The sequence below is a fragment of the Pogona vitticeps genome, chromosome 2, assembly GCF_051106095.1.
Source record: "Pogona vitticeps strain Pit_001003342236 chromosome 2, PviZW2.1, whole genome shotgun sequence".
NCBI lineage: Eukaryota > Metazoa > Chordata > Lepidosauria > Squamata > Agamidae > Pogona > Pogona vitticeps.
In genome coordinates, this window is record NC_135784.1 from 27,847,338 (window position 1) to 27,872,533 (window position 25,196).

General features: G+C 44.8%; 1 protein-coding gene and 2 long non-coding RNA genes across 3 annotated transcripts; all 3 read right to left on the bottom strand.

Moving 5' to 3' along the window:
* Window positions 1-4,428: 4,428 nt before the first annotated feature.
* LOC144587562 (uncharacterized) lies at window positions 4,429-8,864 on the bottom strand. The gene is made up of 2 exons (XR_013542707.1): window positions 8,266-8,864; window positions 4,429-6,087 (listed from the first exon to the last, which is right to left on the bottom strand). It is a non-coding gene; the product is annotated as an uncharacterized LOC144587562 (long non-coding RNA).
* A 96-nt stretch (window positions 8,865-8,960) lies between these two features.
* LOC140704291 (uncharacterized) lies at window positions 8,961-16,371 on the bottom strand. Its single transcript, XM_078388665.1, has 2 exons — window positions 16,086-16,371; window positions 8,961-14,511 (listed from the first exon to the last, which is right to left on the bottom strand). The coding sequence occupies exon 2, from the start codon at window positions 13,177-13,179 to the stop codon at window positions 10,231-10,233; it is 2,949 nt and encodes a 982-aa protein (XP_078244791.1). The 5' UTR covers window positions 13,180-14,511; window positions 16,086-16,371; the 3' UTR covers window positions 8,961-10,230.
* A 2,709-nt stretch (window positions 16,372-19,080) lies between these two features.
* Window positions 19,081-23,864, bottom strand: LOC140704292 (uncharacterized). The gene is made up of 2 exons (XR_012083385.2): window positions 22,663-23,864; window positions 19,081-20,901 (listed from the first exon to the last, which is right to left on the bottom strand). It is a non-coding gene; the product is annotated as an uncharacterized LOC140704292 (long non-coding RNA).
* Between the last annotated feature and the right edge of the window lie 1,332 nt (window positions 23,865-25,196).

A 25,196-nucleotide genomic window follows, 5' to 3' on the forward strand; every position in this document is an offset into this window, starting at 1 on the left:
AGTTCAGAACGAAGCAGGACAAAGGCTAATAGAGTTTTGTCAAGAGAATAAGCTGGTCATCACAAACACTCTTTTCCAACAACACAAGAGGCGACTCTATACATGGAAATCACCAGATGGGCAATATCGAAATCAGATTGATTATATTCTCTGCAGCCAAAGATGGAGAAGCTCTATACAGTCAGCAAAAACAAGACCTGGAGCTGACTGCGGTTCTGATCATCAGCTTCTCATAGCAAAATTCAAGCTTAGACTGAAGAGATTAGGAAAAACCACTGGGCCACTCAGGTATAATCTAAACCAAATCCCTTATGAATACACAGTGGAAGTAAAGAACAGATTTAAGGAACTAGATTTGGTGGACAGAATGCCTGAAGAACTTTGGATAGAGGCTCGTAACATTGTCCAGGAGGCAGCAACGAAAACCATCCCAAAGAAAAGGAAATGCAAGAAAGCAAAGTGGCTGTCCAACGAGGCCTTAGAAATAGCAGAGAGGAGAAGGGAAGCAAAATGCAAGGGAGATAGGGAAAGTTACAGAAACTTGAATTCAGACTTCCAAAGAATAGCAAGGAGAGACAAGAGGGCCTTCTTAAATGAACAATGCAAAGAAATAGAGGAAGATAACAGAAAAGGAAAGACCAGAGATCTGTTCAGGAAAATTGGACATATTAGAGGAACATTTTGCGCAAAGATGAACATGATAAAAGACAAAAATGGGAGGGACCTAACAGAAGCAGAAGACGTCAAGAAGAGGTGGCAAGAATACACAGAGGAATTATATCAGAAAGATGTGGATATCCTGGACAACCCAGACAATGTAGTTGCTGACCTTGAGCCAGACATCCTGGAGAGCGAAGTCAAGTGGGCCTTAGAAAGCCTGGCTAACAACAAGGCCAGTGGAGGTGATGGCATTCCAGTTGAACTATTTAAAATCTTGAAAGATGATGCTGTTAAGGTGCTACATTCAATATGCCAGCAAGTTTGGAAAACTCAACAGTGGCCAGAGGATTGGAAAAGATCAGTCTACATCCCAATCCCAAAGAAAGGCAGTGCCAAAGAATGCTCCAACTACCGTACAATTGCACTCATTTCGCACGCTAGCAAGGTTATGCTCAAAATCCTCCAAGGTAGGCTTCAGCAGTATGTGGACCGAGAACTCCCAGAAGTACAAGCTGGATTCCGAAGAGGCAGAGGCACTCGAGACCAAATTGCTAACTTGCGCTGGATTATGGAGAAAGCCAGAGAGTTCCAGAAAAATATCTACTTCTGCTTCATTGACTATGCGAAAGCCTTTGACTGTGTGGACCACAGCAAACTATGGCAAGTTCTTAAAGAAATGGGAGTGCCTGACCACTTTATCTGTCTCCTGAGAAACCTATATATGGGACAGGAAGCAACAGTTAGAACTGGTCATGGAACAACTGAGTGGTTCAAAATTGGGAAAGGAGTACGGCAAGGCTGTATATTGTCCCCCAGCTTATTTAACTTATATGCAGAATACATCATGCGGAAGGCTGGACTGGAAGAAACCCAAGCCGGAATTAAGGTTGCCGGAAGAAATATCAACAACCTCCGATATGCAGATGATACCACTCTGATGGCAGAAAGTGAGGAGGAATTAAAGAACCTTGTAATGAGAGTGAAAGAGGAGAGTGCAAAAAACGGTCTGAAACTCAACATCAAAAAAACTAAGATCATGGCCACTGGTCCCATCACCTCCTGGGAAATAGAAGGGGAAGATATGGAGGCAGTGTCAAATTTTATCTTCCTGGGCTCCATGATTACTTCAGATGGAGACAGCAGCCCTGAAATTAAAAGGCGCCTTCTTCTTGGGAGGAAAGCGATGACAAATCTTGACAGCATCTTGAAAAGCAGAGACATCACCTTGCCAACAAAAGTCCGAATAGTCAAAGCTATGGTTTTTCCTGTCGTGATGTATGGAAGTGAGAGCTGGACCATAAAGAAAGCAGACCGCCGAAGAATTGATGCCTTTGAATTGTGGTGCTGGAGGAGGCTCTTGAGAATCCCCTGGACTGCAAGGAGAACAAACCTATCAGTTCTAAAGGAAATCAACCCTGAATGCTCACTTGAAGGACAGATCCTGAAGCTGAGGCTCCAGTACTTTGGCCATCTCATGAGAAGAAAAGAGTCCTTGGAAAAAACCTTGATGTTAGGAAGGTGTGATGGCAAGAGGAGAAGGGGACGACCGAGGATGAGATGGCTGGACAGTGTCTGCGAAGCAACCAACATGAACCTGACACAACTCCGGGAGGCAGTAGAAGACAGGAGGGCCTGGCGTGCTCTGGTCCATGGGGTCACGAAGAGTCGGACACGACTAAACGACTAAACACACACAGAACAGATTATTGAAACAAACACACTGTTAAGACAATGACATCACATTTTTAAAGGCCATCAGCACTCTATGGCAAGTCTATGTCTTCTAGGTTTTTGGACAGCTTCCCTTTGGCTAACCCTCTCACCCACCCACCCTTTCAGTCCTTTCCCAATTTCCCCACCTCCACCTCAAGACATGCGGATGAAGACACAGAAGATAAGGTCCCCTTTTGAACACATGCAGGAGTTCCCTGAGGGTTGCAAATGCAAGGAGTGCCCCAGGCGGCCTGATCTGATCCAGGTGGAGAAAAAGAATCAGAAGCTAAGAAGAAATTATCACCTTTATTGTGATAGGTTAAACCTGATATGATTCTGCCCATTCTGGAAAACATGCATATCAGTGGCTTTGACCATGGGTGGGGTAGGCGGGAAAGGCTGTAAGAATTTTGCTCTGAGAAAGCCATTGTTTCAGCCCTTGGTCTCTGAATGTCTCTGATTACAGCTTCAATGGAGAAAAATGCACAGCCCTATCTTAAAACCGGTAAGAACAACTGTAACTAATCTTAAGCTAGCTAACCAAAAAGGCTTTCAACACATGCAAGAATGTGCTTATCAAAAAGTTATAATCAAAGAAAGAAAAAAGGATTACAAACTGCAGTGGTTTCTTTTTCCATGATCCATCAGAAAAAGGGATGGGTCAAAGCCTAGAAGGCATGAAGGATGTCCCAGGAAATAAAAGTACAGCAGCATGTTTGTTTCCATCATATAAGCAAGGGTTCTTTTTTAAAAAGTCAATCTCAACTTCATCTACATTCTGAATGCTTGTCCCTTTTTATCAAATATATCCTTCCCTCTTCAAAATGAGCTCTGTGCTAATTATTGGTCTAGTTCATGTCACTTTGTAACATAAACTGTCCATGGCTCACAGTAATAATAATGTGCCACCAAGTTGGTTCTGACTTATGGTGACTCTTTTCAAAGTTTCTAGGCAGAGAATACATAGAAGGGGTTTACCCTTTCCTTTCTTCTGGGGGGGGGCACAATTTGCCCAAGGCCACCCAGGCTGGCTCCACTCCCGGGAGACCCAGTGGGGGAATCCAACTCCCAGCCTCTCTGGTTCCACAGCCAGATGTCTAATTTACTGACCCATCAGCCAACTTAATCCCACTGCTCATAATTTTTATTTTTTTCCGTCTGCATGTTTTGCTGACTGATCATAACTGGTCTGAAGGGCCATAGTGGTGATTCAAGTGACATTTTGCAGAGGAAGGTTTCAGCTCGTTTTTTTTCCTTTGACCACGACTAAACCATTGGAAATATAGGAAATATTTGGTACTGAAGAATTGTGATAAGGGAAACTGAATCTTGGGAAGGGGGGTGTTGTAGAAACGATTGCTGGAGAATGGTGGCTGCAAAGAGGTGGGATGCTCAGAATTTAAAATATCAAAGAAGAGAAAGCAGAGGAAGTGAGAAGGAAACAAAGAGAAATCAGGAGAGGAGACATCATCTCAAGAGAAAGTTCTTTGGGCTACCATTTCCCTAATAATGGGAAAAGAACAGCAGCAAGGGCAGGCAATTGGTTCTCAACCTTGAGGCAGTCCACAGATGTTTTTGGACTACAGCACCCAGAAATCCTGGCCAGGACAGATAGTGGTGAAGACTTCTGGAAGTTTTAGTCCAACATGACCTAGGGATTTAAGGTTGGCAATCTTTGAACTATGAGAACAGCCCTTTTCTGGTATCATAGCCTCTGGATTTGTCAACACATTTAGAGGGCAGTAGGTAAACCAGCACCCCATCATCAAAAGGACACATCTAAAGAGGAGGGTGTGTTTTTTTGCACATGTCTAGGCTCTACCTGTGAGCAAGAAGCCGGATTTTCAAGGGTTCTTGCTACACCCAAACAGGGACCTCTCTTTTTCAGGTTCCTCATTGAACAGATGAACAAAGTGGTAACAGAGAGGGTTGGTTCGTTTTCTTGCTTGCTTGCCTGCATGCTTGCTTTATAGGCCATCTTTCTTCCAATAAGGGGATTCAAGGTGGCTCAGAAAATAAAAAATATATAGAATTAAAAACACAATGAAATAATCATTAAAACCAATTAAACTATAAGTTTATTAAAATGCAATTGAATAATGAAAAGGTTAAGCACTCCACTCTACATGCACTGATGAACCCAGATACTATAACACCTTAATATATAGCATCTTCAGAGAGTGGAGTCAAGAAACAAAAAGGGATACATTATTAAATGGAGGGAAAGAAATTCATTGATTTGAAATTCAATAACTCTTACATTAGACTGTTGGTTTAGGCAAGTTCTTCACTGATCCCTTGGACCTTGGTTCTCATTTAAATGAACCCCTGATGGCATTATGACTGAGCAACGGTTATCAGGTGTCACAAAATGGCCTCCTCTGCATTCCAGGCTCTAGCACTAGAAACGGTACCTTTCTGTTTAAGCTAGAACAATCAAGTGCATAATCAATTAAAATCTGGTTCAGATTTCCGTATATTGTGTCTACATAGAATCTTTCTCAGCAGAACTCATAACACAGTGCTTCTGCTCCAAATTATGGGAAGGGCTACTGACAACATAGGCAGGTTTATGGAGGACTAGGCTGTGGGTGGCTACTTATCATGTAAATAAAATCACCTATCCATACATTTGATTACGAATAACCATTGCTGCCGCACAGAATTTGACCACTTGTCTTGTAATATAAGGAGTGTTGTCAGCGAGTAGCAGTTGGACATAATCCTCCTCTGATATCCCAGGAGATTTACAAATAATAGGTGATAAAAGCTCCATACGAAGATCCCGATAGCAGGTAGAGAAAAGGAGAACATGAGCAACTGATTCAACTTTCTCACTGTTACAAGGGCAGAGACAATCTGCTGTAGGCAAACCTCGAAATTTTCCCTCCAAAAGCTCGGAAGGAAATACATTGAGCCTAGCTAGCATAAAAGCCCTTATGGCTTTAGGTGACATAGTGCTGGCTAAATACGAGATGATAAAAGCAGATTTCTTTAGAAAATTATATTTCCCTAACTGGCATGTGGCCTCAAAGCTAAATCCTTCTGATTAGGAGTTGCTGGGTAACAGCCCTGGGAGAAGACCACCGGCCTCCTGTCCCAGAAGCATAGGGGACACTCTGTGTGGGAATTAAGATTCATAACAAGATGGGCCTTCAGTCTGGTCTGCTTGAATCCAGTGTTTTATACTATATGGCATTTGAGGAAATGGAGGAGGAGGACATACTGTCAGTAATTACCATTGGTAATGGTTACTATTGGTAATGGTGCGGCTAAAAATATCTTGTAAATAATATGCTAAATATGTAGTAGTCCAATACCCTTCCCTCCCAAGCACAAAAACAACATTTGTAAAGGGTTTCACTAATCGCCCTACACTTGGATTCAGAGTAGATTAGAAGCAGAACTTGCATTATGGAAACCAAGCTTTATTAAACACCCATAACAACCTACCACGTTACCCTCTGTAGTCTATCTTTTCTGACTTGCTCCAATATCCAGCTCAAAGCTACACTCCTGACTCTCCATCAGAGATCCTCATAACCTGTCCCATGGATGCTCAGGCATCTGTCCAACCTTGGGTAGCTCTGATGATCTTCTGAGCCGATCAGCTGTTGGAAGATGTGAATTGCTTCTGCAGCAACAGTCTGCGGGAGGGTACCATGGCATTTCCAGAGGGGTCCAGCAAAGACTCCATCCAAGGAGAAAGACAGACTGAAAGACAGACAGAGAAACCAGGTTGACCCTCAACATCACCGCTTACTGGGAAAGCACAGGGCTCTCCGTGTCTGAGGTCAACAGGGAAAATTCAGAAAGGGAAAGAATCTGTAAGGTGGGCTCAATGTTTAGATGCCAGTCCCAGCAACACCACCTGGGGAGAAGGTAAAAAGCCCTGAATTTAAGAAGATTCAGAGAATGGCTCATGAGACAGGGAAAGCATATTTTAAACGATGAAGCCATCAGTGGAGAGGGACTGAAGATGGGTCCCACCGCATGTTGTCCCTCCCTTCTTTACTGCAGAGCGTCAGGTCTGTGGGGCAGCAGCATGACCAGACACTCTGTTCAAATCCATATACAGTAGAAATACAAACAGTTCTGCTCCATATGGGGCCATGGTATGGAGTCCTGGTGAGGGGGACTCACTCAGACCATGGGTTTCTTTAAGAGCCAAAGCAAGTCTGAATCTCCCTTTGGACGGATGGACATCCTGCACCATGCCAGTGTCTCCAAAGAGAGAAACTCAAAATGTCAGCTGTAGTTGTTTAGTAGTTTAGTCGTGTCCGACTCTTCGTGACCCCATGGATCAGAGCACACCAGGCCCTCCTGTCTTCCACTGCCTCCCGGAGTTGTGTCAAATTCATGTTGGTAGCTTCAATGACACTATCCAACCATCTCGTCCAAATGTCAGCTAGGCACTGATAAACCACTGGTTGTGAATCAGACACACTGACTCTGGAAGGATATCATCAGAATGGGGGGGAGACTCCTAATACAAAAGATAAAGAAGACAAAAATGTTGTGGCACATTAAAAACTAACAGTTATCTTAATGCGTGCCTTCATGGATTAAATCAACTTCCTCTTAACATAAGGGTGAAACTATGTAGTGGTGCCTCGCTTAATGAGCGCACCGTTTAATGATGAATCCCATAGCGATCTGTTTTTTCAGATTGCTAATGCGATCGCATTGCAATGTTTGAATAGGGCAAACATTGCATTGCGACGATCAGTAAGCATTTCGCTTACCGATCTTTGCATTGCGATGTTTTTTTCAACAGCTGATTGGCGGTTCCAAAATGGCCACAGCGTGCCCAAAATGGCCATCCGCATTGTTTTCGCACCCTGCCCTCACTTACCGGGGGCGCGAAAATGGCGGTCGGATGGAGAAACTTCGCAGAACAGTGAGTTTAGGAGCCATAGGAGGGCAATAAACTAAGTTTAATGCGTTTCTATGGCGTTTTCCGTTCTGTATAGCAATGTTTCCCCATAGCAACGGTTAATCGGGAACGAATTAACCTCGCTATGTGGGGCACCACTGTACATGGAAATCATTTATACGTGGCGTCAAGATAAAGACACACAAGTTACAAATTGTGTGAGCTAATGTGGCAGTTTGTGTCTCTTTATCTTGAGGCCAAGGTATAATAGACGTGGAACGTTCATGTCATAATCTGAAGTAAAATATAAATTATTCTTAAAATTTTCTTAGCAAACATGAGGCAAAAGTGTACAATACATAACATTTTCCCTCTTATAGTAAAACTCTCAGAAACAAAAATGAATAATTTTGCACCTCAGAAAGTAAAATCAGCAACAAAGCCAGGAATGCTTTCATACTACACTTACATAAGTAAGAATTAACTGGATGTGATTTAACCGAAGCGTGTTTTTACAGAATCTTTTTCATTCCTCTGTATCAAGAATACATCAACCTCTACTCTATGATTTATGGACAGAAGGAAATCTGATTATTAATATAAACTGGAAAAATGCAGAAACAACATTCTAGCAATTATCATAGTTATGCAAAAAGAGAGAGAGTTACACTCATAGTAAGCAGACACCAGAATTTGTGAAAGAGCGAAGCTTCCCTACTACATTTACGTAGATTTGGAAGTATCTCAAAGTGGCTACTGGCTTTTAAGTTTAAAAGAAAAATTCTGAAAAAAAAAATCAATGATACGAATTAGCAAAGTGTCCATCCTAGAACTTATTGAAGAAGCATTATCAGCAAGTTTTCTGATCCAACGCATCCAAGCCTGAAAGAATCTCTTAATTCCTAACCGTCAGTCCTTCACATCTATGTTGTACCTGGAGTTTCTCAGGTCATCATCAAAGTGTACTACGGCCACATTCTCACCTTGACCTTCACTAAAGGTTATTATAACCTTACCACAAATTATGTCCAGTTTCATGTTATTCTGAATATATGCGGGCTCTTCCACAAACTCAGTTTGAGCCAAGTTGAAGCAACGCTGCACTCTTGTCATTTGAAACTCCCAGGAATTCCAGTTCATTCTGAACCTTTTGGATATTCACTCTGCAGAGAGGTTCCACGTGGCTGCCACGCCATTCAAGGTAAATATCTTTTGTTATTATTCCACGCCTCCACCGACGACCTCCATCAGAATTTCAAATCGCTAATTCACATGTCTCCTCCATATACATGAGCTCCAGTCTATCTCCACCACACTGACGTTCATGCATGTTACCTAAATCTAATAAGCTTTTATGGCAAAGTAAATCTTTCAGGATTTCAAAAAATAAATAAATCTGTTTTTGGCTTTTGGTTGGAAGAGGATAATGGTGCTGATCTGAGGTGGATGATGACTCTGGTCTTGGAACACTTTCCTCTGTTGTTTCCGGGCAGGAAAAGTAAGAGGACTCTTCTGAATCAGATGGAGAGTTTGGTCTTGGATCATTACTAGTTTCTTCTTCTGCTTTGCCCTCATTCAGCATCAGCAATAATTCCACTTCTGAGATCTTTTGGGGGTTCTCAATGTGACAAACCCAGACCTACTGGGATATGCCACAGTTTCACTAAGCTGCCACCAACCGTTCCCTGTAAGGAGTCACACAGACCAGGAATGGATTTTTAACAAACAAAAGAATAAGGTTTATTTAAATAACCCACAGGGAAAATAAAATGATCAAGTGAATAAGATACAGTAACGTGGCTTAGTCTCAATCATACATACACCAGTTTGGTTCACACAGAACACCTTTACATAAAGCACAGACCCTGAACCTATCAGTTCTGGCTACCCATACAGACACCTGAACCTATCAGGTTGGTACTGACTGACACACAGTAGTACCCTGTCTGACACACAGACTCCCACTCAAGCTTCTTCTTCTCAGCTTCTTCCAGCTCTCCTTCTAACTTCTCCACACAAACTCCACATATATATACAGTACAGCCCCTCCTCCTGATGTCCCGCCTTCCACTCCCCATAGGATGGAACTTTCCCTCCAACCCATGACAGACAGGTAACATCAGTGCTGTATGTAACACCTCCCCTCTTTATAAGTTGTTTTGTAGGGGGAAAGCTAACGTCCTTTTCTCCAAAAAACAACCTGAATCCAAAACATACAAAAACAGTTATACAATAACATACAATACCATACTTACTCTAGGATAAACATATCAATTAGGCATTTAAACATTTACCATTTACAATACATCAAGTTACCTTTATTCATACAAACCAGGCATGTTTAATAAACAAGTACATTTAACTTTTTTGGTCACCAAAATATATACATAGTCCATGTTCCTTCGCCGTCTTCATTCTTCGGGTCTTCTTGACAAGGCGTCAGCAACACAGTTCACTGACCCTCTGACCACCTTCACTTCAAAGTCATAGTCTTGCAGGTTTAAAGCCCACCTCATAAGTTTGCTATTGTGGGTTTTCATTGTCTTTAACCATTGCAGTGGTGAATGGTCAGTGCACAGAATAAAATGTCTTCCCCAGATGTAAGGCTTGGCCTTCTGGATCGCGTAGACTATGGCCAGGCACTCCTTTTCCACGGTTGCCAAATGTCTCTCACCTTTCTGGAGTTTCCTACTCAGGTAGGACACTGGATGCTGGTCACCATTTTCATCCTCCTGGCAAAGAACTGCTCCTACCCCGCTGTTAGACGCATCGGTGTAGATGATGAACTCCCGGTCGAAGTCTGGAGCACGCAGCACTGGATAGTTGATGAGGGCCTCCTTCAACCTCTGGAACGCCTCCTCACAGTCGCTGGTCCACGGGATGCGGTCATCAGTCTTCTTCCTCGTCAGATCGGTCAGCGGAGCCGCAATCTCGCTAAACCTCGGGATGAACTTTCTGTAGTAGCCCACCAACCCAAGAAATCATTTGACTTTTTTCTTGGTGTTGGGTCTGGGCCAATCACGAACTGCTTCTATCTTGGCCTCTAGGGGTTTGATCACTCCTCCCCCTACTATGTGACCCAAGTATTTTATTTCTGGGCTACCCAGCTGCAGTTTGTTCTCTTTGCAGAGCCTAGGCCAAAGCACTTCCTCCCCTGGATTAAAGTGCCTCTCCCTGCCTTCCTGGTCATCCCAAGCTTTCTTTCTGACCTTTTGAGCTTGCAGGTTTTCTGCTGCTAGCTCTAGGTTTCTCTTTAGGTCATTCCTCAAGGTGTCTATATATGTCACAACGTCTTGTGGGTCATCCTGGGTGATCTGCTCCCAATCTTGTTTGATTAAATCAAGGGGCCCTTTCACCCTTCTCCCAAACAAGAGTTCAAACGGACTGAACCCGGTACTGGCTTGTGGCACTGATCGATAAGCAAACAAAAGGGATTGCAGCTTCTGGTCCCAATTGTTTGGATTCTCTGCCAAGTAAGCCCTAATCATGCGCATTAGAGTCCCATTGAACTTCTCCGTTAACCCATTACTTTCAGGGTGATAGGCAGTGGTTTCCTTGTGTTTAATTCCACAGATTTGCCATAACCGTTTCATGAGCTTCGATGTAAACGATGCGCCCAAATCTGTGATTATTTCTGAGGCAAATCCCATCCTGGACATATACCCCACCAAGGCATCTGCTACTGTGTTAGTTTCAATGTTAGTCAAGGGAATGGCTTCAGGGTACCTCGTGGCATGGTCCACAATGGTGAGAATGAACCGGTTCCCCCTCTTTGTGGCCTTGGGCAAAGGTCCCACAATATCCACCCCTATACATTTGAACGGAGTGTCAATCACAGGCAAAGGGCACAACTTTGCTTTGGTCCTGTCACGGTTATTCCCCTGCCTCTGACACACATCACATTGTTTACAGAACTCCTTGATCTGCTTCCCTATTTCAGGCCAGTAAAAATTCTGTGTAATTCTCTGTTGTGTTTTGTTCACCCCTAAGTGCGCAGCAAACATGTCAGAGTGCCCCCTTTTTAAGATCATGGGGCGATACTTTTCAGGTACCATCAGCTGACTTCTGATCCCATCTCCCCCTTTTGAGATATTCCTCAGGGTCTCTCTATATAAAATTCCCTTTTTCTCTCGAAATCTCACTGGGGTTTCAGGTGTTAGCGGGGCGTCTGTCACCTGTTCAAAACACTTTTGGAAAGTGGCGTCTGCCTTTTGCTCTTGGCCAAATCGGCTGCCTGTGGTTAAAGTTTCCACCACAGCTTCGGAACTCCCCTCTGCTTCCGTCTCGGGCTCATCAGTACCCCCCTGAACTGTCCCCGTGGTGGCTTGTGAGCGTGTAATCACTAGCACCCGTTTCACATGTTCAGCCAGGTCATTTCCCACGAGCACGGCTGCTGGCAGAGTCGATGAAATCGCTAGCCACCAAACTCCCCTCCAGCCTTGAAAGTTCACAGGTACCTCAGCTACTGGCAGCGAGATCACCTGTCCCTCAATCCCTGCCACCTTCATGCTCTCATTCGGGATTATATACTCCTTAGGAATAATATCTGGATGGCATAGGGTCACCTGGGAACAAGTATCCCTCAGCCCCCTATACTGATGGTCAAGTATTCCTACGTCCACCCCTGCGGTTTCAAACAACTGCGAATCTGTTCTCACTAGCAAGCAGCGCTTGACCTCCACAAGAGGACCATTTTCCCCAGCCTGATCAGCAGATGTAACTGTTCCAGATTGAGTAGCCATGGCAACAGGCTCCCTCAGTGACAAGGAGCTTTGCTCTTTCTGGACACAGAACACAGCTTTTGGCTTGGTTCCACTCAAATCATGAGGCATATTTCCTTTTAGCTGCTTTAATTTCTCACACTCTGAGATTAGATGGCCCTTTCCTTGACAGAAATAACATTTTCTGCTGTACTTGGAGTCTTTCTCATCTGGTTTTGGTTTTCCCTCCAAAATCTGAGGTCTTTGTTTCATGTCTGAGGGCTTCCCTTCACCATGGGCCCCTCCCCCTTGCTGGCTTCTCCCTGGTCCCTGAGAGTACTTGCTGTAGGTCTCTTTAGGTTTGCTTATAGATTTCCCCTCACCTAAGGGCTTTCTTATTTGGGAAATAAAATCTGCGATTTTGGCCGCTTCTGCCACAGATTTCGGTTTCCTTTCCCTCACCTGGAACTTCAGTTCCCCATGCAGGACTGAATAAAACTGTTCCAGCGCTATCAGGTCTTTGAGCTGCTGGAAGGTCTCTGTTCCCTCCTGAGATAGCCATTTCTCTAGCAGCCTCACCAGTTGGGCCCCCACTTGGGTAAAAGTCTGCTCTGGTTTCTTGGTGAATGACCTGAATCTCTGCCTCAGCTGTTCCGCATTTATCCCATGTCTGGCAAACACCAGTTTTTTAAACTCAGCGAAATCTTTTAACAGTTCCTCTGGCATCTCTGCATAGACTTCTGCCAGGCTGCCACTGATTAAAGATCGCATAATGGTCATCTTCTCAATTTCCCTTACTGAGAAGTCCACAAACGCTCTTTCCACGAGGGAAAAGAACACCTCAGGGCAATCTCCCTTGTGGTATACAGGGAATTTCTTCAGGTCAGTTTTAGACAATTGGCCTCCCTCAGAATCTCTATTGTTATTATTGTTCTGGTTCATCAGTTCCAGTTTTCTTAACTCAAACGCCATTTTCTCTCTCTCCAAGTTCAATTCAAATTGTCTTTGTTTCTCCCTTTCCTGCATTCTTTCTCTCTCTAATCTTTCCTCCATTTCAAATTGCCTCATCCTCAGTTCATGCTGTTGGGCTATGAGCATTTTCCTGAGTTCTGGGTTCTGTTCTCCCGTGCTCTCATCCTGCACTGAGCCAAATTCATCCTCAGAACCTTGGTCCACCTGGGGTTCCCTTACTTCACCCATTTCTGCCATTTGGCTTCGAGTCAAGGGCATAATCCCCCCCCAGAACAGGCTGCTTTCAAAAGTCAAGCCTCAAAATAAAGCGACCACTTTTTTTTTCTTTTGCCTCAGAACCAGCCTTCTATAGATTGCTGCTGTTCTTTCAGCACTAACTTGCAACTGTTGCCAGCCAGAGTCCACCCCCCTCTGCTAGGCCTCTCAGCAGACAGGCTAGATCACTGCTACTTCACTCAGCTTTGCCTCAGCTTTTTCCTGCCAAAACCGGTTGCCTCAGAGCTCCCTAATCTAGTCCCCAATCTGAGGTCACACGTTCTTCCACTAGCCTACCTCCCCGTGAGGTAAGCCTAGAAGATTACCTACGCGCTCTCAGATTGTCCCTGACTAGACCCCCCTTACTCTGGGCACACTTGCCAAGGTTTTGCTGGACCACTGGACAACTGGACCAGTCGTATCCCACACGCTGGACACCAATCAATGTGACAAACCCAGACCTACTGGGATATGCCACAGTTTCACTAAGCTGCCACCAACCATTCCCTGTAAGGAGTCACACAGACCAGGAATGGATTTTTAACAAACAAAAGAATAAGGTTTATTTAAATAACCCACAGGGAAAATAAAATGATCAAGTGAATAAGATACAGTAACGTGGCTTAGTCTCAATCATACATACACCAGTTTGGTTCACACAGAACACCTTTACATAAAGCACAGACCCTGAACCTATCAGTTCTGGCTACCCATACAGACACCTGAACCTATCAGGTTGGTACTGACTGACACACAGTAGTACCCTGTCTGACACACAGACTCCCACTCAAGCTTCTTCTTCTCAGCTTCTTCCAGCTCTCCTTCTAACTTCTCCACACAAACTCCACATATATATACAGTACAGCCCCTCCTCCTGATGTCCCGCCTTCCACTCCCCATAGGATGGAACTTTCCCTCCAACCCATGACAGACAGGTAACATCAGTGCTGTATGTAACACTCCCCAGATCTATTTTCACCAATAGCATCATCTTCCTCTGTTGAGTCAGGACATGAATAGTAAGTGGACTCTTCTGAATCAAATGGAGAGTTTTGTCTTTGATCATTACTAGTTTCTTCTGCTACTCTGCCCTCATTGAGCATCAGCAATAATTCCACTTCTGAGACCTCTTGGGGGTTCTCTCCAGATCTGTTCTTATTGATAACATTTTGATTTTTCTCCAGCATTCTCTGGCCTCTTTATGTAATTCTTGCAATAGGTAAGCTTCACCATCTTTTCTGGTTATTGTTTCAAGACCTTTTAACTGTGTTTTAATGGCTGGTTTTTGCCCCTCTGTTCTTCTCCAAAAACTGAGACAATCTTGACTTCCAAAACCTTGAAAAGAAATAAGAAGATTATTTTAACAACAACAGTAACAACCACAGCAACTCCAAATCACCACTTAGATTAATATTTATTTATTTAATCTTCCCTATATGCAGACCTTGGCAATGTTACATTTTTGACTACTGCAGCCAATGTGCAGTTTCCACTTCCTTGTTTTTGCCTGATAGACTCACACAGACTAACATGGCTACCTCTTCTAAAACTTTTTTTTTCATCATTTAATTACTTTTCACCCAGACACAAAGCAATTGTCAAGTCTGTTTTTCAACAAGTGTGAATGGCAGTGAGCTTTTTTTTCAGCGTCAACGTTTCAGGAAGGAGCCATTTTGAGTTTTTTCTTCTTCTTCTAAAACTACCAGCCAGATTTGCTTCAAATAAAGGAAAGGAACTAAGTTCATTCATGTCCTTTTAAAAAAATATTTGTAATATACTTCAGGGGGGACGTGGTGGTGCTGTGGGCTAAACCGCAGAAGCCTGTGCTGCAGGGTCAGAAGATCCGGCAGTCGTAAGATCGAATCCACGCAACGGAATGAGCACCTGTCGCTTGTCCCAGCTCCCGCCAACCTAGCGGTTCGAAAGCATGCAAATGCGAGTAGATAAATAGGGACCACCTCGGTGGGAAGGTAAACAGCATTCCGTGCCTAAGTCGCACTGGCCATGTGACCACGGAAGATTGTCTTCGGACAAAACGCTGGCTCTGTGGCTTGAAGAGCGGGATGAGCGCCGCCCCCTAGAGTCGGACACGACTGGACAAAAATTGTCAAGGGGAACCTTTACCTTTTTTAATATACTTCAGCCAGTTCTTATCTGCTGGACAAAAAGGATGCTGTTGGGTGGAGGTGATAGTTAAATCGTGTCTATATTTTAAAAATTGTCACTTTAAAACTATTTGACCAAATGTCAACAAATTTGACATAGAGACTGCCTACTCCTACCGTGATGATCCAAAGCCTGGTTAAAAAAAAGTTACTTTTTTGTTTGTTTGGGGTGTCCCCACTTTTAGAACTGCCTTGTAGAACGGTTTCGCTCTGCCATAAAATAACATCACTGCCATGTATGAAACAGTTAAAAGAAAAGAACGAACTTTACTGAGGAGGTTATGCTTAAGAAAGAAAACCCTAAATCCTATTTTTTCTAACTAAAAGGAGGTGTTGTGGGAGAGGGCTGCACTGTTGAACGGGAGATGCGTCATGCTTCTGTTTTAACTCGGAAAAATAATTTCAGGATACGAACGTACACCAGCTTTGGGATGCTCGGAGGGTGACACTTCTTTTTTTTGGGGGGGGGTGACACTTATGCCTTACATCTGACTGGCATCGGGTCCAGCTCCAGGCAGGGGCGACTGGCCGAATCGGAGCCACAGGCTTTCCGATTCCCTCTCTTTCTCAAAGCAGCCCTCCTTCCTTCCCTAAATGCGCCAAGAGGGCTGGGGAAAGAAACCCACTGAAGGGAAGGGAAAGGCGCGAGGAGTCCCATAAAAATCAGCCGGGCGCCCCTTCTCTGCAGGAGCTCCCTTAAATGCGGCTTAAATGGGACCGACGCCGGGATCAGAACTCGTTTACCTGGTTTTTGAACGTGTGAAGGGGAGACGCCGAACCAACACGTAGCGGCCAGCTCTTTCTGCCCGACTCCTTCTGCTTTGCTTGGTTTGAGGGCGGGTCCTAATAAACATGGATTTCCCCGAACTGACGCTTCTCAGCGGAATTCCCCCGAGCGCCTTTTTTTTTTTTTTTGCCTCCTAGGAGGAGCTCCGGGTGGGAGAGAGAGAAGATCGGGGAAGCGGGAGACGAGGAGGGTCCAATTCTGCTGGAAGATGGAAAGCCGCCTCCTTCTGGCGGGAGAGCAGAAGCTTGCCATTCCCACCCACCCGACCCTCCCGCCGCCATCCCCACGGATGCGGAGCGATGCCTGGCTTCCCCTTCTCCCGCACCGCTTAACTGAAGCGAGTAGCCCCGGCACGTCTGAAGAGGAGACTCGGGTGCCTGCTCACAGGTCTGCAGGACACGCATTCCCCCGATCGCTCACACTTAAATAAATGGCCACAATACCATGCCACCACATTATGCCAGCAGCCTGTTACTGCCAGAGTAGTCGTATATAGACCAGATGGGCAGGATATAAATCAAATAAATAAATAAAATAAAAGCGAGGCGGGCGGCGGGGGGGGGGGTCTGCCCTGTTAAGCTGACTGGCCAGGATTTCGTGGCCAAATGGTGAAAGAGGTATAGGTGGAGGAAAAACGGGGTGAACTCCAGCATTTCAGTGTTAGTTTTTTTTAGCGCTTCATTGTTATGTTATTGGGCGTAAAGACTGAGTGTAATGAGAGTTCAGGCTGGAGAAGGGAAACCTCTGGAAAGGTTTATAAGGGTTTCCTAGGTACAGAATACTTTGAAGTGGCTTCCCGCTCCTTTCTTCTGAAGTTTGTGTATGATAATTATAACTCTTCGCCACCAAGTCTATTCTGAATTATAGTGATTTTTTCCAGGGTTTTACAGGTGGAAAACACACACTCACATGCTTTACCATTTCCTTCTTCTGGAGGCATCCTGGGACTGTGTAGATTGCCCAGGGCCCACAGGGTGACTCTTCTCCCTGAAGGCAGAGGGGAATTGAACTCCCAAGCAGATCACACAAAGATCTACCAGCAGCTTCAAATCCATCACACCATGAGCCAAAATAGGGCATGATTTTCAATGTTGTTGGACTGTAATGCCCATCAGCCCTAGTGAGCATCGCCCATGGTAAGGGACGATGGAAGCTGGAGTCCAGCACTGTCTGAAAGCCAACACATTCCCTACGCTTAACAGCATCTCTGTGTCATCAAGAACAGGAGTCTAGACCAGAAAAGGAAGGGAAGTACAATTCAATTTTATTCAAATATAAACTACACGTAGTCATGAATTTAATCAAGGCACAGCCCAAAATCCCAAGTAACGACAACTCTTCACTTACAGGCCCAGCCAATCTCTTTCATAAAGGAGTCCCACAGATCTTCATCAGGAAGTAAGACGTTGTCTGGTTTAGCGACAGGAAAATATGCAGAGTTAATTGAAGACACAGACACGTTCTTCTTCTTCAGCAAGACACGTGTATTATACAAAATGTAGAAATATACAGACTGGCAGCACTTCAGCGCAGCAGGCAATCATCAGACAAACTGGCATAGAGGATAGCAGCAATTGATAGAGAGAGAAGAGAAAGTTATGTACACACTGTTCTCTTATATACATTTACAAAGCTTCTTCGGTCCAATCAGAGGACACATTACTTCATCTTCTGCACCTGGGTGTCTTCTCATTTTCAGACATTGCATCATCCCTTCATCAGTCACAGTGACTCAGCAGTCACACATCTGTTCATAATGGCAGCTCATTAATAACACATTTAATCCAGGTTCAGGCCTACAAAAATTACAATATCCTGACAGACGTGAACCTTCTGTCCAAGAAGAAACACCTTCACTCACGAGACAGGCCGACTATCCTGCACCCGCCTTGAGCAGAGAAGTCAATGTGGAGGCGTTGGCCTTTCTTACTGCAACTGGAGCTAGTTGTGTTACGATAGTTCTTGCTTTGAGAAATTTTTCTCCTCTTTTCAGCAAAGCGTGAAAAAGATGAGAGATACAGGTGTAAAACTGATAGCGAGAGCAAGATTCCTCTCATGGGAGTGCTGCCCCTCCTGCCCTCTGCCCACAAGGAAGTACAAACACAGCCTATTCCCCCTTCCCAAGAAGATAAGGCCCTCCGAAAGAGACCAAAGGGATCCTAGAAGTTGAAAGAAATGACTGTTAAAGAAAGCAGGAATGTTTTGGCGGGAATGGAACTACAGCCCTGGGTAGGTGGGGAGGCTGGGCTTGTGGATATAAAGGGGGGGGGGGAGACACAGGAACTTGCCTTGTAGTTGGGAGTGGATTTGGTTGGACGATCCATGGACCAGGAAGGTAGAGAAACTAAGGGTTGCAAAGGAGGAGGACGAGGCTAGAATAAGTGAGAGAACCCCTAAACCATCTTATGGGGGGGGGGAAACGAGAGACAAAAGAGTGGATAAGGAAGTTAAGGGAAGAGAAGGAAAAGGTGGAGAGGGAGAGGAGAGAAAGATTGGAATGGTGGATGATGGAGCTACAGCAGAGGGGTCCCATGGAAGACTAGGGCCAGAGGATTCTCCCTCAGGAGACCAGGTTTGGACAGATGACCGGGATGAAGACACAGTCCCCTTACTGGAAGGGGAGACATGACATGGACTTTACACTGGACTGGCTGGGTCCCTGGAATGTTCCGGGGTGTAACCCATTTCAAGTTGAAGACTGGAATCTTCCGTCCAACCAGTTGTTACAGGGAGGACATGGTTGGAATGCCCTCGTTGACCCAGGTTATTTGTTAAACAATCCAATTAACGTTACACCGATTTCTAAACCGAGGAAGTCTGTCAATTTATTTGAAGACAAACCGGAGCCAGATCGCGAACCCTCACAACAGGCTATGAAAACCTTGTAATTTTCACCCCTACAGTGAGTAGAAAAGTATAACCGGAAATGACTCAAGACTCTTTATGCGTCCACACATTTTTAACAGATTTATTGAAGTTTAGTACAAGAAAAAGGGGAAACCACGAACACTTTTTTGTTAGATGACAAAGGAGTAAACATTTTTCTAGAACTCAATGCAGCAGCATTACATGATACAAATGACAACACTGTATATGGAAAAAGTAAAAGTATCACGACTAGTTGCATACAGCAATATTCACATGCAAAGCAGAGTATTCTTCTGTTCTCACAAAAGCCATCTGCATGGATACAGTGCAGTACAAACTATATTAACACTTTAAGTGGAATATCTACAGCAAGTGAAATCCAAGTCTATAAAATGAGCACCCTTCCGGTTAGGAAGGCCGCAGGAAAAGGAGGCGAAGGGCCCTGCACTTTCAACGGTTGCGCAAGGAGAAGCCGGTGTGTCGTGCGAGGCGCACCTCCCACAGCGCCTTCACCCACGCCACCACTACAGACAATGGGCAAGAGCTGAAACTAAAGTGGGACGTTGACACAGAAGGCCGAAACAGAGAGGGTAGAGGAATCCTTGCCCCCCCAAAGTGGCTGCTCTCATCTTGGTGGGGCTCACCCTTCATCCACAAGTTGTCCATCAACTTTTCAGGGAACCGTGTGTCGGGTACCTTCCGTCCATGTCTCTGCCCCACAAGCCCCGATGTTACACCCGTGGCTGCCCTCAGCTCCTTCCCGCTCTCCATCTTGGCAAAGCTGACTCGCACTGGGTTCTCCATGGGCCTGCCTGCAAACCCACTGTGGCAGGGGCAGGGCAAGGGGCACCAAGGACAGCAAGTACGATGGGGCAGCCCTGCCACCTTGCCAGGGCCCCAGGAGGGAGCCAAGGGAGATGAAGACGCTGGCTTGCGGGCTCCCTCACTCGCTGCCACCTGTGCCAGCGTCGTTCTGGGTGGAAAGAGCCCCTGGCAAAGGTGAACGGGGCCCTGCAGGGGCAAGAAGCAGCAGGAGGCAACAGGGGTATCTTGGGCTGGTCTCCCAGGCACCAAAATTTCCTCGTTACGGTTCTAGCGCAGGAGTCCTGTTTTCCCTTTTCATGTGGCCATCCTCCTCCCGTAAAGTCTCCAAGGAACTGGAAGACTGGAATGGCTCCAAAAACAGCCCTAACCGCTCCTAATTTCATACGTGTGTTGGCCGCTTTCCCACAATGCTATGTGACACATTGCTGTGTTCTTCTCGTCATCATACAGCACGGTGATCTCGTTCTTGCCCAAACCAGAGCGAAAGATCAGAATGACCTCGTCACAAATGATCTGCAGCTTGCAGTTGTCCTTCACCCTACAGGCAGGCTCCTTAATTAACTCACGTTTGGCCAGAACAAAGCAAGCTTTCACTTTTGTACTGAGAATTCCCAGAAAGGTCAACTCATTCTGCACTCTCTGGAGATTTATCAGGCTGACACGCCCGTCTTTTGCACTCCATCTCAGGAAGATATCGAGTGTGGCCACTACCCCTGATTTCAGAACATTCCTTCTCTCATCTAAAACACTGACTTCACACCTCCTCTTCCCATAAACAAGCCTGCATGTCCGCTTTTTATAATAAATCTGTTCTTCAGCCCATTCGCCTTCCTGTAAAGAACAGGGATTTGAAAGGAAACGTTTCAAGATTCTGTAACAGGCGCGCTTTTCATCGCAGCACAGTTGACAGTGTCTTACTGGTCCTCCAGTTGATTCAACCCTCTGTGCCTGAAAGTTTTCGGCCATTTCCTTTTGATTCTCCGGTGTTCCTCTTTGAGAGTTTTTCGAAGGCCTTTTCCCCCTTCTGATGTTTCACGGCTGTTGGTGAGCGGACCTCAGGTACTGGCAGGGCTTTTTTTCCTGCAGAAACAAAGAGGTAAAATGTCATCAGTTCAGTGTTTGGCATTTTCAAGTTTTTGATGCATGGATATGAAGATTCTGGAATAAAAGCCAAAAACATCCAGGCCCGTTACCCATCAGCACGGTAAGGTGGGATCAGTGGCACCAAGCAAAAAAGCAAAGTGTGCTGCTTATATACCGCCCCATAGCGCTTCAAGCACTCTCTGGGCAGTTTACACGTTAATTATGCAGGCTACACATTGCCCCCCCCCCCCAGCGAGCTGGGTACTCATTTTACCGAACTCGGAAGGATAGGAGGCTGAGTCAACCTTGAGCCGGCTACCTGGGATTTGAACCCCAGGTCGTGAGCACAGTTTTAGCTGCAGTACAGCAGTTTAACCACTGTGCCACGAGGCACAGAGGAGGATCTCCATGGAGAAAGCCAATGGTTCATTTACCAAATGAACATTTCTATAAGCCATGTGATCCCATTTTATTGTGCTTTAAAATGGAGTTTCTGCCCAGTGGAAACTCTGGCAGGTAGTGGCTCTCAGGGCTGGGGTATTAACTGGTGAAAAATGGACAGTACTTTCGTAATTCACCCTTGAACATGTTGGATTGGGAAAGGATAGATTGCCCTGTTGAATGAACCCAAAACATACACCTATGGCCTGGCACTACAGCACAAGTTCTGGTGTGCTGATTCAACTTCACTGTGTACGTGCATGGATGTCCATGCACACACACATTTGTTCTCCTCCTGATGGTGACAATGGAAGGTCTGAACGTTCTAGCCCTGACTGGCGATCCTAATTGATGTGCAAACTGTAGTTTGTGCATAACAATTATAACTGTATGCCGCCAAGTAAATTCTCACTTAGGGTGACCACTTCACGGTTTTCCAGGCAGAAAATACACAGATGTGGTTCACCGTCCTCTTCTTCTGGCGACATCCGGGAACTGTGCAGCTGGCCCAAGGCCACGCAGGCTGGCTCTACTCCCAGGAAGCCCAGTGGGGAATTGAACTCCCAACCTCTGGCTCTACAGTGAGATCCCTAAACCACTGAGCTATCCTGCCAGTTCAGTTTATGCATACCGAGATGGAAAACATGATGCTGGCGACATCTGATGGAAGTGGCACTCCAAGAACATTTGGAGGGTCACACAAATGCTTGTCCCTGACCTAAAGCCAGCCCCTGCGTTCATGACAGAGGCAGGATTTGAAGAACTGCCATGCTAATTCACAAAAGCCCATACCAAAATGAACGCCTTGGTCCTAACGATGCCCCAAAACTTTTTTTTCCTTTCAATCACAGGAGTAATCTTAACCCCAAAGGAAATCGAGCAGTAGTGGTGTCACTCCCTTCACCCTCCATGTTTGGGGCACAAAATTGGAGGAGGAGGAGAGCCGTCTGCCTCTGTACAACCAGAACACTTTACAAGATGCAGATTTCCTTATCATGCAAGGAAGCTCCAGGCATAACCGAGGGCAACACCTCTGAGGCTGCTCTCTCTCTGCACTCAGTCACGATCTGCCTTCAGCTTGTCTTTCGATCGTCAGGCGAGGAGGTCTTTTTTAAGTCACGCAAATAATTGCATGGCCTATCAATTAATATATACAAGTTTAGGGCCCTTATTGGAGTTGACCTTTATGGCTTACTTGTGGCATTGGGTCCAGGAACATGTGACTGGCAACATCAAAGCATCACAATTATTGATCAAGGGTTCCATGGTACAGGAAAGAAGATCGAAACCAAACCTCCTGCTTCAATTTAAACTTACCTTGGTATTTGAAGTGACTGGCTATGGAAGATCTGTCAGGCAATGCAGCTCTACAGCTACACAGAGAGCCTTCAGAGGGGTGCAGAACCACACAATGTTGTTGTTGTTTTTAAATCTTGGATTCCTGGCCCGCAGTGTCGTTGCTCACTGAAACTGTTGGGGTAGAGAGAAGAGCAGAACTGTGAAGACAGCAGATATTTAGTACCCAGAAAGGAAAACTGCATAACAGAAAGGTTCACAGCAATCAGAAAGCCACATGATTTTCTATTCCAGCAGAATACACAGAAAAAGGCAAGCTAGCATATAAAGAGGGTGAGCAGATAGCTAAGAGAGGGTCTGTCTCCCAACTCACAGTATTCAAAACAACCTACAACTTTTAACTTGTAATCTTGGGCTCCGCAACAGTGTTGTCTCTCACATACATTATTATTATTATTATTATTATTATTATTATTATTATTATTATTATCATCATCATCATCATCATTATTATTATTATTATTATTATTATTATTATTATTATTATTATTAATTTAACTTATATGCCACCCACAATACTCAAAGGTCTCTGGACGGCTTACATATTGACAGACCCTTTCCTGTTAAATCTAGCTGTACAATCTACTCTTCCCGACTTATCCTTGAGGCTCCCAGGATGCATCTGTTTTCTTTCTTATCAGCTCTCAGAACCCATATCATTTTTATGCAGTCCTTCTTCCACGGAGTTCCCAATCACAGAGGCAGTTTCCCCCTCCCCATGCCCTCATCAGACAGCCCTTAACAGAGGTATTAGACAAAGCTGATGACTAAACCAAACAACAAGCCTAACAGATAAGCCAAGAAATGAAAACTGTGAGCTTAGAAGATCTGCTTTAAGTCCAGCACTACACCACACTTATCTTATTAAAGAGAAATAATTCAGAATTCTATTACTTGATTTCCCCCCCCTTCTGGCATGCCCTCTCAGAAACCTGTTATGATTTGCCCTTAACAAGAGGCAGTTGATCTGAACTGCCATCAGCCTTGCACTTCTTGAAACAAGGAGCCAACCATTTTGTCTTCTTTCTAGCAAACCATGTAATACCTGCCTGCATACCTCTCAGTGATTCAACCAGGCTGAATTCCTCCTTTTCAAACCAAGTTTAACCCCTGGCTATAAACCTCTATTCACATTTTTACACTTCTGGACTGCTTCCATTCCTTCCCCCCCCCCCCCCAAACCACAAAAGATGTCTGGAGAACTCAAAAACTCACATACTTCTGAGGAGTTACATTTGGTCTCAATAAAGAGACTGTCCGACCTGTAGATTTTGCATTTTGTTTTAATTTTGCTTAGGAAAAGTAATTTTTTTAGAAGTATACAAACAGAAAACTTATGCATTCTATATTAATCATACCCAGTCCCTTGTTTGTTCATCTCTTGCAACGTCACCAAATACAGGACTTCCTACTTTTCTTTTAGCACAGACAAAATACTTGTCCAATACTTGTCTTCCTTGATGCAATAAAACACAAGTGATTCATATTTGCCATTTGCCAGATTTACGTCTTATCCTTCCTTCAAATATTCCACAGACAACATCGTCTCCACTCCCATCTTTTTACCTTTCAAGAACCCTCTTGGTTAATCTACGCAGTGGTTCTCAACTTTGGGGAACTGAGATGTTCTTGGACACCCAGAAGCCTTCACCACCAGCTGTGCTGGCGAGGATTTCTGGCAGCCGTGGTCCAAGGAAACCTGAGTCGCCCGAGATTGGGAACCACTGACTTAAAACAAAGACTGGCCCAAAGACAAGGCAGAGAAGCAATAATAACTGACCCACAGTGGGCTTTGAGGCTTAAGTGACAATATTTCAGACCCCTTCCTGCCTAGCCTCAGTCAATAACCTCACCACTATGGACCATTAGCAAGTCTCTACATTTAACAAGCCACCTTGAAGGAACCGGGGGAAATTTCTGGATGTTGGGGCTACCAATTTTGGGGAAGCATTTTCATACAGAAGCCGGTTCACCCTCCCATCGCACCCCCTTTTAATTTTTATCTCCTCCTGATAAGCGCAGGGGGAGAGCTGATCAGGAGGAGAGGCAAACTCTGTCCTTTTGTTTTATTATATACTTTCCTCCATCCTGAGACCTTTCCAGCTTCCTCAACACCAAGCAGAGAGTTGGCTGAGGATTTTGGTACCAAGTGAAGACAGTAAAATGTCCCAGGAAAGGCTAAGATGAAGGACAAAGTTATAGCGGTAGGGAAGAGAAATTAAAATGTCAAGAGACCAATTAATGTATCCCCAAGACCTAAACACAATAGAATGTAACTAATATCGGTCTATCCTCAAGGATAAAAGATCAAATTACTTAAGATGGGAAGCCAATTCTAAGCAGTGAACATTCCTCTTTATGGGATATTTATTTGTTCTTATAAGCAGCTTTTCTCCAAACAGAAGGACGCAAATTAGCCCCCCCCCCCTATACACATTCAAAATCTTAATTCTCTACAGACTTAAGGCCTGTAAGGAACATTATACAACATGGAA